The sequence below is a fragment of the Salmo salar genome, chromosome 02, assembly GCF_965601325.2.
Source record: "Salmo salar chromosome 02, fSalSal1, whole genome shotgun sequence".
NCBI classification, from domain to species: domain Eukaryota; kingdom Metazoa; phylum Chordata; class Actinopteri; order Salmoniformes; family Salmonidae; genus Salmo; species Salmo salar.
In genome coordinates this window covers 86,705,557-86,718,598 of record NC_138292.1, presented here as the reverse complement: position 1 = coordinate 86,718,598, position 13,042 = coordinate 86,705,557, and the positions used below count along the sequence as shown (strand labels likewise).

The 13,042-nt window shown below is 39.8% G+C and overlaps 1 protein-coding gene across 1 annotated transcript; it reads left to right on the top strand.

Annotated features, from left to right (window-relative positions):
- Window positions 1-1,446: 1,446 nt before the first annotated feature.
- Window positions 1,447-8,664, top strand: LOC106595670 (uncharacterized). Its single transcript, XM_014187037.3, has 2 exons — window positions 1,447-1,915; window positions 5,255-8,664. Exons 1-2 carry the CDS (start codon window positions 1,660-1,662, stop codon window positions 6,679-6,681), a joined length of 1,683 nt encoding a protein of 560 aa, XP_014042512.1. The 5' UTR covers window positions 1,447-1,659; the 3' UTR covers window positions 6,682-8,664.
- The last annotated feature ends 4,378 nt before the right edge of the window (window positions 8,665-13,042 follow it).

Here is a 13,042-nt window from a genome sequence, read left to right as displayed (position 1 = left end):
CATGTGATATGAGTAATGTAAGATATGTAAACGTTATTAAAGTGGCATTGTATAAAGTGACTGGTGATCCATGTATTAACGTGTCCAGTGATTGGGTCTCAATGTGGGCAGCAGCCTCTCTGTGCTAGTGATGGCTGTTTAGCAGTCTAATGGCCTTGAGATAGAAGATGTTTCTCAATCTCTCGGTCCCAGCTTTGATGCACCTGTACTGACCTCGCCTTCTGGATGATAATGGTGTGAACAGGCAGTGGCTTGGGTGGTTGTTATACTTGATGATCTTTTTGGCCTTCCTATGACATCGGTTGCTATAGGTGTCATGGAGGGCAGGTAGTTGCAGTTGCCGTACCAGGATGTGATACAGCCCGACAGGATGCTCTCAATGCACTGAGATGCAGTGCCTGAGACCGCTGTGCCCAGGTCCTGTACTTCTACATTAGGTATTGTTACACCATGTAGGAGCAGTGTGGAGATAAAGTGGGGTCTGAAATGATTGACATCCTTGATAAAGATGAGCAAAAACGACTGTACAAAATAAATAATTCAAACAATGAGCTATAAAATTGGAAAATATATAATTTGATTCTAATACAATTGCTCAGAAAAATTGATTTTGTGTAACAAGTAATTGTAATCCAGCACCCCCCCTAATATTCTCTCTCTCTCTCTCTCTCTCTCTCTCTCTCTCTCTCTCTCTCTCTCTCTCGACCTAAGCCCTAGGACTCCTTGCTGTCCCCAGTCCACCTGGTCGTGCTGCTGCTGCAGTTTCAACTGTTCTGCCTGCGGCTATGGAACCCTGACCTGTTCACCGGACGTGCTACCTTGTCGCGGACCTGCTGTTTTCGACTCTCTCTTCCGCACCTGCTGTCTCTAACTCTGAATGATTGGCTATGAAAAGCCAACTGACATTTACTCCTGAGGTGCTGACCTGTTGCACCGTCTACAACCACTGTGATTATTATTGTTTGACCCTGCTGGTCATCTATGAATGTTTGAACATCTTGGCCATGTTCTGTTATAATCTCCACCCGGGAACAGCCAGAAGAGGACTGGCCGCCCCTCATAGCCTGGTTCCTCTTTAGGTTTCTTCCTAGGATCTGGCCTTTCTAGGGAGTTATTCATAGCCACCGTGCTTCTACACCTGCATTGCTTGCTGTTTGGGGTTTTAGGCTGGGTTTCTGTATTGCACTTTGTAACATCGGCTGATATAAAAAGGGCTTTATAAATCAATTTGATTGATATAAAGTTTATTTGAAATTCGTACTAAAAATCAGAACTAATCAATCAACACATTATTTTCTTTGTAAAAGTGTTAATATAATTTTAATTAATATTTTTTTTTAAATAAACATTTCCCCCAACTGCGTTACCCACTCCAGTCAGCAGATGGCAATGTGTGTTTTTCAGGGTATACTGCTAGTGTGACGTATAATCTAGTGGACGGAAAGCCTCTTCAACAACTGCAGCCTCCTCGGTACCTCGCTTGCTAACATTGTCGAAACATTCAAGCTCTTTAGACAATTTCGTGGTTTATTTGCGACTATGTTTTAAACGCACTTCTGTGGAAGCAACTAGTTACACCATTTAATGTCATATTGACGTTGTTGTCAGTCAGCTAGCTGGCTGGTTAAGTTAGCACTAGTTTAGCTAACATCCCCGACCATGAGTTTACTATGCTACTCTCTTCCTGCTAAAGAAGACGTTTGGTGGACGGAGAAAGGAACTATCGTGAAAGAGGAGGCTGTTACCGTCAAAAAAGAAGTTAAAGGTGAGGCTGTTACGGTGAAAGAGGAGGAAGACGCGTTCAATTTGAAAGAGGAGGATTACGATTTTGGAGTGGAGGAGGAAGATAAGGAGATTAATGTCACATTGGAGGAGGAAGAAGCAGAAAAGAAGACTGGAGATCTGATTAACTCCAGTAAGTACTATCTTAAACAGGGACACAAACTCTGCAGTTGTTGAACTGTGTGTTTTAAAAAAAACATTTTTTAAAGGGCGCTACACTTGGATATGTTTGTCTGTACTGTAGGAATTGTTAAAGACATCCTCCGGTGACGTTTGAACGTTTCCTGTTGAAAAGCGATATATAAATACACTAAAGATCAACATTGTGTTTTTTTTAAAGACACAACTGCAAACTTCAAGGAGTTTGATGGGAAGACACGATGTCACCAGCTGGAACTCCAGTTGGCATTCTGCATTCTCACTACAGATTTCAGCCGTTCGCTTAGCCCGGCGACTGGCTCATGTGAACTACAATCAAGAAGCGTGTGTTACAACCTGGTCTCAGAAGGGGAAGGGTTAGCTAACATGCTAAGTAGTTGCAAACTAGCTAAAAAGTAGTAAGTAGCTAAAAATGCTAAAGTTATCCGTGTTGAAATTCGAACTAGCAACCTTTGGGTAGCTAGACGTTCGTGTTATACGCTCACTCATCCACACCAGTCAACCACCCTACCTTCATTTTTGCCTTAAGTAGCCATCTGTCTTATGTAACCATACCAAACATATCATACTAATTTCAGTGTCCTGGATTTACATGTACCATGTTACGTCTAGTCTATGAGACAAGGCTGTGTGTGTTTAGAAAGTAAATCATTGCTTGCGATACTGCTTTCAAAACAGCGAGAAAGAATCCTTCAAATTAAAAAGATACTTACTGCAGCAGTTACAGATCCATACAGCTATGGGTGACTCCATCCTACTAAACTACACTGTAGCAGTTACAGATCCATACAGATATGGAGCCTCCATCCTACTAAACTACACTGTAGCAGTTACAGATCCATACAGCTATGGGTGACTCCATCCTACTAAACTACACTGTAGCAGTTACAGATCCATACAGCTATGGAGCCTCCATCCTACTAAACTACACTGTAGCAGTTACAGATCCATACAGCTATGGGTGACTCCATCCTACTAAACTACACTGTAGCAGTTACAGATCCATACAGATATGGAGCCTCCATCCTACTAAACTACACTGTAGCAGTTACAGATCCATACAGCTATGGGTTACGTTAATAGAACGGTACATAAGGGGTTACGTTAAGATGGGGCTAGAACGGTACATAAGGGGTTAAGGTTAGATGGGGCTAGAACGGTACATAAGGGGTTAAGGTTAGATGGGGCTAGAACGGTACATAAGGGGTTAAGGTTAGATGGGGCTAGAACGGTACATAAGGGGTTAAGGTTAGATGGGGTTAGATGGGGCTAGAACGGTACATAAGGGGTTAAGTTAATTGTAAACACCTTATTCTTCGTTCCAGCTGCAGCGTTTCCAGAGTTGACTGAGTCATAGTTCAGGAAATCAGTCAACTGAAATACATTCATTAGGCCCTAATCTATGGATTACAGATGACTGGGAATACAGATATAATAAAAATATATATATTTGGCTGAATCAAGCTACCTTATCTGACTAAATCGGTAATAGAATTACCACAGAATATAGAAATGTGAAATAGATAAAACAACTGTAGAATAGATAAAACACCAGGATATAGAACTGTGGAATAGATAAAACACCAGGATATAGAACTGTGGAATAGATACAACACCAGGATATAGAACTGTGGAATAGATACAACACCAGGATATAGAACTGTGGAATAGATAAAACACCAGGATATAGAACTGTGGAATAGATACAACACCAGGATATAGAACTGTGGAATAGATAAAACACTAGGATATAGAACTGTGGAATAGATAAAACACCAGGATATAGAACTGTGGAATAGATACAACACCAGGATATAGAACTGTGGAATAGATAAAACACCAGGATATAGAACTGTGGAATAGATACAACACCAGGATATAGAACTGTGGAATAGATAAAACACCAGGATATAGAACTGTGGAATAGATACAACACCAGGATATAGAACTGTGGAATAGATACAACACCAGGATATAGAACTGTGGAATAGATACAACGCCAGGATATAGAACTGTGGAATAGATAAAACACCAGGGTATGGAACTGTGGAATAGATAAAACACCAGGGTATGGAACTGTGGAATAGATAAAACACCAGGGTATAGAACTGTGGAATAGATAAAACACCAGGGTATAGAACTGTGGAATAGATAAAACACCAGGATATAGAACTGTGGAATAGATACAACACCAGGATATAGAACTGTGGAATAGATACAACACCAGGATATAGAACTGTGGAATAGATACAACACCAGGATATAGAACTGTGGAATAGATAAAACACCAGGATATAGAACTGTGGAATAGATACAACACCAGGATATAGAGCTGTGGAATAGATACAACACCAGGATATAGAACTGTGGAATAGATACAACACCAGGATATAGAACTGTGGAATAGATACAACACCAGGATATATCCCTTTGTTTTGGCAAGCTTAAATACGTTCAGGAGTAGAAATTTGCTTAACAAGTCATCTAAAAGTTGCATGGACTCACTGTGTCTAATAATAGTGTTTAACATGATTTTTTTATGAGTACCTGATCTCTGTACCCCACACATACAATTATCTTTAAGGTCCCTCAGTCCAGCAGTGAATTTCAAACACAGATTCAACCACAAACAACGGAGGTTTTCCAATGCCTCGCAAAGAAGGGCACCTATTGGTAGATGGGTAAAAATTAAAAAAGCAGACATTGAATATACCTTTAAGCAGTGACTGGCCGTAGTGATGTTGTAGTGACTGGCCGTAGTGATGTTGTAGTGACTGGCCGTAGTGATGTTGTAGTGACTGGCCGTAGTGATGTTGTAGTGACTGGCCGTATTGATGTTGTAGTGACTGGATGTATTGATGTTGTAGTGACTGGATGTATTGATGTTGTAGTGACGTTGTAGTGACTGGTCGTAGTGATGTTGTAGTGACTGGATGTATTGATGTTGTAATGACTGGATGTATTGATGTTGTAGTGACTGGATGTAGTGACTGGATGTAGTGACTGGATGTATTGATGTTGTAGTGACTGGATGTAGTGATGTTGTAGTGACTGGATGTAGTGATGTTGTAGTGACTGGATGTAGTGATGTTGTAGTGACTGGTCGTAAAGAATAATAATTCAAATGCAACTTTGAACAGGTATTACCTGGGATTATCTAATGGCTATCAACCAATCAGCATCCAGAATCCATATTTACCATTTTATAATGAGGGATCTAGTCTGGTTTAAACCTCATAGGAAGACAGTTTAATCATGTGGAGGTTTCATTCATGCCTCTGTTTAACAAAATTAATCTGTTTGTCTTTGGCAGGAGAGAGACCAGACTCTCACTCTGACAGCGGGACGAGTCCTTCAGGGGATCCAGACCCAGAGATTCCCAAACCAGCGACACGACACAACTGCTCCCAGTGTGGAAAGAGTTTTAAGTGGTTATGTAAACTCAAAGAGCATGAGAGAACACACACAGGAGAAAAGCTCTTCCAATGCTCCCATTGTGAAAAGAGATTTAACCAGTCATCACATCTGAAAGAGCATGAGAGAATACACACAGGAGAGAAGCCTTTCCAATGCTCCCAGTGTGGAACGAAATTTACACGGTTAAGGCACCTGAAAGAGCATGAGAGGATACACACAGGAGAGAAGCCTTTCCAATGCTCCCAGTGTGGAAAAGGTTTTACACGGTTAGGGAACCTGAAAGAACATGAAATAATACACACAGGAGAGAGGCCTTACCATTGCTCCCAATGTGGAAAGAGTTTTACCCGAGTAGGGCACCTAAAAATACATGAGAGAATACACTCTGGAGTGAAGCCTTACCTCTGTTCCCAGTGTGGAAAGAATTTTAGGTGGTTAGAGAACCTAAAGCAGCATGAAAGGACACACACAGGGGAGAAGCCTTACCATTGCTCTCACTGTGGAAAGGATTTTACCACATTAGGGAACGTAAAAGAGCATGAGACGAAACACACAGGAGAAAAACCTTTCCAATGTTCCAAGTGTGGAAAAAGTTTTACACATTTAGGAAGTCTGAAAAGGCATGAAGCAATACACACAGGAGAAAAACCCTACCACTGCTCTCAGTGTGGAAAGAGTTTTACCCAGTTAGGGTATCTGAAAAAACATGAGAAAATACACACTGGAGAGAAGCCTTACCACTGTCCCCACTGTGGAAAGAGTTTTACCCGGATAGGAAGCCTTAAAGAGCATGAGAGGATACATACAGGAGAAAAGCCTTTCCAATGTTTCCAGTGTGGAATGAGTTTTACCCATTTATTGAGCCTGAAAAATCATGAAGGAATACACACAGGAGTGGAGAAGACCTACCACTGCTCTCAGTGTGGAAAGAGTTTTTCCCACTTAGGGAACCTGAACAAACATAAGAGAATACACTCTGGAGAGAAGCCTTATCCCTGTTCCCATTGTGGAAATAATTTTAGGTGGTTAGGAGACCTGAAGGAGCATGAGAAGACACACACAGGGGAGAAACCTTACCACTGCTCCTTGTGCGGAAAGGATTTTACCAAGTTAGGGAACCTAAAAGAGCATAAGAAGAAACACACAGGAGAAAAGCCCTACCAATGCTCCCTGTGTGGGAAGACTTTTACCCAGTTAGGGGGCCTGAAATATCACGAGAGGACGCATACAGAAAAAAAGACCTACCACTGCTCTCAGTGTCAAAAGATATTTACCCGGTTAGGGAACCTGAAAAAGCATGAGACAATACACACACTTAGGTGAGGATAAGACCGTCCATTGCTCCCCATGTGGAAAGAGTTTAGGTCAGTTAGGGAACCTGAAAGAGCATGAAACACAAATACAGCAGAGAAGCCTTACTACTGCTCTAATTGTGGAAAGACATTTTCCTAGTCAGACGACCTGAAATAAGGTTTTGTTTATATGAAATCATATTGTACAGCTTTCCCAGGACTGCCGTGCAGAAGAAATACCTGTAGAGACGCACAAGATTGAACTTCACTTCACTTTTTACTTTGCCCCGTTAACACTATCAACGTTTCCCACTACTGAAATGGGGAATTATTATTATTATTATTATACTACTATGGGAATTGTGAATTAATCAACCTAATATCAGCCCCTTTCAATGCAAAACAAATCTAACTATGCAAGACTTAGTCTGTGATTTTTTTTAAATCATTTTTTTAGGCAGAGTGCGTGGGAGGAGGATTCTATCGCACTGAAAAGTCAGGTGGGAGTGGGGATGTGCTTGTTTTGAAATCAAACCATGTTTATATTATATCCTGGTGTTCTATCTATCTATTCTACACAGTTGTTCATGTTTTTTTTGCTAGTTATTAGCCCAGTTCTAGCTCATTTCTGGTCAGCAATGGGGAGTGATGGCTTCCTACGGGTACATTTCTAGCCATCTTTGAAAAGCAAGTAAGATTAAAAAAATATATATATATCTTAAAGGGAGAGGGTTGTATTTTGAGACAAGCTTGAATAAGCTAACTGGCCAATAGGCAAAGGGTATTATATGTTTTTGTCTGACTGTATTGATTATAGTATGGGAATAATAATGACTTTTATTTTGAAAAGTGGTTTCTTGCATCATACATTACAACAACATTTTCAGTCACCTACTTGTCTGAAGGCTAAAAAGTCAAGCCCTGCATGTTTTCAAAAGTCTCATGGAATGTAGGGCCTACATTGAACACCACACATTGGCTGCTACTCTAGGCTGAATGATAGAACAGCTATTTCCATGTTAAAATGTTATGGGGTGCATTTTCTCCATTGTTTTTGATGGTAGACCACTCTGGTAATAGACCATTTAAAATTACGTGAGGAGACAGGAGAAAAGCCCTACCACTGCTCCCAGTGTGAAGCGTTTCAACCAGCTACAGCACCTAAAATCACATGACAGGAAACACAAATGAGAATCTACCACTGCTCTCTGTGTGGAAAGAGATTCATCCGGTCAGAGGAGCTGAAATCACATGAGAGAATAGAGAGGCTGTGTTCTGACATATGTTTTTGACTGAGAATATATGTTTTTGTTTATGCCACACAAAACCAAATTGTATATATGAAAGCTTGCTCAAAAATAGGCCTACATTTCTTTGTCATCTCGAGACATGGTCATATCTAAATTTAGATTAAAATTCATAAAAAGTGTTTTATTTTGATTACGAACGTAGTGATTGGATAAAGTATAAACCCTTAAATGTTGTTTATTATGGATATTGCCCTTAAATGTTTAATTATTATATAGCTGGATGGAATTTTCCCTTTCTTGATTTTAACCTTGAAACCCCTTGAATTTAATTGGATGATTTGGATATTGATAAATACATTTGATTGGATATTGATAAATACATTTCAATATATGATTTGGATTTCTCAACAACAAAAAATGTGATTGGATTCATGATTTGGATATTGCAAAATGTACAGTATTAAATGGATGACTATAATGGGCATACAATTAATTATAACCTTGAAACCACTTGAATTGAGTCGTTTAGTTTCATTGAGATAATTTGTGTAATATTCATCAAGCTAATTAATACATTTTTTCACTTTTTCATTCCGGGATATTGTGATGTCATTATGGGATAGTGTGATGTCATTATGGGATATTGTGATGTCATTATGGGGTATTGTGATGTCATTATGGGGTATTGCGTGTAGATGGGTGAGGGGGAAATATATAATTAATACATTTTGAATTCGGGCTGTAACAATAAAATGTGGAAGAAGTCAAGGAGTCCTGTACATCTACATTAGGTATTGTTACACCATGTAGGAGCAGTATAGACCTAGTCTGTTCATTATATACATCTACATGATGTATTGTTACACCATGTAGGAGCAGTATAGACCTAGTCTGTTCATTATATACATCTACATTAGGTATTGTTACACCATGTAGGAGCAGTATAGACCTAGTCTGTTCATTATATACATCTACATTAGGTATTGTTACACCATGTAGGAGCAGTATAGACCTAGTCTGTTCATTATATACATCTACATTAGGTATTGTTACACCATGTAGGAGCAGTATAGACCTAGTCTGTTCATTATATACATCTACATGATGTATTGTTACACCATGTAGGAGCAGTATAGACCTAGTCTGTTCAATATATACATCTACATGATGTATTGTTACACCATGTAGGAGCAGTATAGACCTAGTCTGTTCATTATATACATCTACATGATGTATTGTTACACCATGTAGGAGCAGTATAGACCTAGTCTGTTCATTATATACATCTACATGATGTATTGTTACACCATGTAGGAGCAGTATAGACCTAGTCTGTTCATTATATACATCTACATGATGTATTGTTACACCATGTAGGAGCAGTATAGACCTAGTCTGTTCATTATATACAACATTAGGTATTGTTACACCATGTAGGAGCAGTATAGACCTAGTCTGTTCATTATATACATCTACATTAGGTATTGTTACACCATGTAGGAGCAGTATAGACCTAGTCTGTTCATTATATACATCTACATGATGTATTGTTACACCATGTAGGAGCAGTATAGACCTAGTCTGTTCAATATATACATCTACATGATGTATTGTTACACCATGTAGGAGCAGTATAGACCTAGTCTGTTCATTATATACATCTACATGATGTATTGTTACACCATGTAGGAGCAGTATAGACCTAGTCTGTTCATTATATACATCTACATGATGTATTGTTACACCATGTAGGAGCAGTATAGACCTAGTCTGTTCATTATATACATCTACATGATGTATTGTTACACCATGTAGGAGCAGTATAGACCTAGTCTGTTCATTATATACATCTACATGATGTATTGTTACACCATGTAGGAGCAGTATAGATCTAGTCTGTTCATTATATACATCTACATGATGTATTGTTACACCATGTAGGAGCAGTATAGATCTAGTCTGTTCATTATATTCATCTACATGATGTATTGTTACACCATGTAGGAGCAGTATAGACCTAGTCTGTTCATTATATTCATCTACATTAGGTATTGTTACACCATGTAGGTGCAGTGTGGAGCTACAGTTGGGTCTGAAATTGACACCCTTGATAAAGATTAACAAAAACTGTATAAAATAAATAATTCAAACAATGAGCTATAAAATTTTTGTATGTACAAAAAAAAGAGGAAAATATACAATTTGATACTAATACAATTGCTCAGAGATTGAGATTTTGTGTAACAAGTAATTGTGCTCCAGCAACCTCCCCTTGGGATGATAATGACACTAAAATGTTTGAGTTCTAGAACACATTGGGAGGGATCTTACACCATTCCTCCATACAGAATCCTTCCAGATGTTTGATGAGTTCTAGAACACATTGGGAGGGATCTTACACCATTCCTCCATACAGAATCCTTCCAGATGTTTGAGTTCTAGAACACATTGGGAGGGATCTTAGACCATTCCTCCATACAGAATCCTTCCAGATGTTTGAGTTCTAGAACACATTGGGAGGGATCTTAGACCATTCCTCCATACAGAATCCTTCCAGATGTTTGATGAGTTCTAGAACACACTGGGAGGGATCTTACACCATTCCTCCATACAGAACCCTTCCAGATGTTTGAGTTCTAGAACACATTGGGAGGGATCTTAGACCATTCCTCCATACAGAATCCTTCCAGATGTTTGATGAGTTCTAGAACACATTGGGAGGGATCTTAGATCATTCCTTCATACAGAATCCTTCCAGATGTTTGATGAGTTCTAGAACACACTGGGAGGGATCTTAGACCATTCCTCCATACAGAATCCTTCCAGATGTTTGAGTTCTAGAACACATTGGGAGGGATCTTAGACCATTCCTCCATACAGAATCCTTCCAGATGTTTGAGTTCTAGAACACATTGGGAGGGATCTTAGACCATTCCTCCATACAGAATCCTTCCAGATGTTTGATGAGTTCTAGAACACACTGGGAGGGATCTTACACCATTCCTACATACAGAATCCTTCCAGATGTTTGATGAGTTCTAGAACACACTGGGAGGGATCTTAGACCATTCCTCCATACAGAATCCTTCCAGATGTTTGAGTTCTAGAACACATTGGGAGGGATCTTAGATCATTCCTTCATACAGAATCCTTCCAGATGTTTGATGAGTTCTAGAACACACTGGGAGGGATCTTAGACCATTCCTCCATACAGAATCCTTCCAGATGTTTGAGTTCTAGAACACATTGGGAGGGATCTTAGACCATTCCTCCATACAGAATCCTTCCAGATGTTTGAGTTCTAGAACACATTGGGAGGGATCTTAGACCATTCCTCCATACAGAATCCTTCCAGATGTTTGATGAGTTCTAGAACACACTGGGAGGGATCTTACACCATTCCTACATACAGAATCCTTCCAGATGTTTGATGAGTTCTAAAACACACTGGGAGGGATCTAGACCATTCCTCCATACAGAATCCTTCCAGATGTTTGATGAGTTCTAAAACACACTGGGAGGGATCTAGACCATTCCTCCATACAGAATCCTTCCAGATCCTTGATATCCTTTGTCTGTGATTATGGACTGCCCTCTTCAATTAAAACCACAGGTTTTCAATGAGTCCGGAGACTGAGAAATGTTGATTTTTGTGCCCATTAACCATTTCTTTGTGTATTTTGATGTGCACTTGGGGTTATTGTCTTCCTGGGAAGATCCAATTGGGATTGTCTTGCTGGGAAGATCCACTTGGGGTTATTGTCTTGCTGGGAAGGTCCACTTGGGGCCAAGTTTAAGCCTCCTAGCAGAAGCAACCAGGTTTTGGTACTGGGTAAAGTTCATGATGCCATTGACCTTAACAAGGGCCCCAGGATCAATGGATGCAAAATAGCCCCATAACGTCAAAAATCCAGCATCAATTTACAACAGGTACGGGGTTCTTTTGTGCTCATGCATTCTCATTTAGACTCTAAACCCACCAAGGAGCTCTATTTTAATCTATCACTTAGCAACAGATGTAAAGTTGGTTTTGAATTACTAATCAATCAACACATGCTTTTATTTAAGTGTTCATTTTATTTAACAGAAGAAAGAAAAAAACATTCCAACTGCGTTTACCCACTCCAGTCAGCAGATGGCAATGCTGCTACTGTGAAGTATAATCTAGTGGACGGAAAGCTTCTTCAACAACTGCAGCCACATCGGTAGCTTTCTAGCCAACACTGTCAAAACATATACGCTCTTTAGACAATTTTGCGGATTATTTGCGACTGTTTTAAACGCACTTCTGTGGAAACAACTATTTACCCCATTTAATTTCAAATTGACGTTGTCAGTCAGCTAGCTGGCTGGTTAAGTTAGCACTAGTTTAGCTAACATCCCTGACCATGAGTTTACAAAACTACTCTCCCCCTGCTAAAGAAGAGGTCTACTGGACAGAAAAAGGAACTATCGTGAAAGAGAAGGAAGAAGAGGCTGTTACTGTCAAAAAAGAAGTTAAGGGCGAGGCTGTTACACACGTGCATTTAATCTCTTTCTCTTATTAACACAATGTATTACATTTACACTACAGTTGTGTTACGTTCCCCAGTTTCTGTGTTTTGTGTTTATTTCAGGAAATAGCTGCCTGGATTCCAAAGCAGCTGATTGGTCGGCCCATCACTAATTGGAGCGCTGACCCCGCCCTCTCGTCAGGGGATAAAGCTGTCTGCAATTACTGACTCCTTCTGCAGCTTTAAAAGCCAGTGTTCCTTTGTTAGGAGTGAGAGCTTCTTTGTATGTCCTGTGTTGGTTGTTGGTCTGGTAAAGTGTTTTGTAGCTGCTCCTGTAGAGGTATGTGTATGCGATAGTACGTAGTGTTTTTGGTTTATTCAAATTGTTCACTAAGTTTGGTGAAGTATTCGGTTTCATTTGTTCCCAGGGGGAGGGGAAAAGGAAGGCACCTTGGGAGTGTTTAAGAAAGAGACCACCCCCTGTATTTTGGTTAGGGCGCCAGGTAACCAGTGGGTAGGCAGGTAAGGTAGGAGAGGAGGAACTTTAACTTTCTTTGCTTTGTTTCCATCCAGCCCCTTTTCCCCACATTACCGTGTGAAGGAAGAATAAATTCCCTGTAAACGGTAATATTCTCTGTCATCCTTACCC

Excerpts from the sequence above, each read along its gene's own strand:
- LOC106595670 (XM_014187037.3), top strand. The coding sequence starts at position 1,660 with ATGAGTTTACTATGCTACTCTCTTCCTGCTAAAGAAGACGTTTGGTGG. Across the intron at positions 1,916-5,254 it reads TGGAGATCTGATTAACTCCA|GAGAGAGACCAGACTCTCAC; the intron begins GTAAGTACTATC and ends TGTCTTTGGCAG.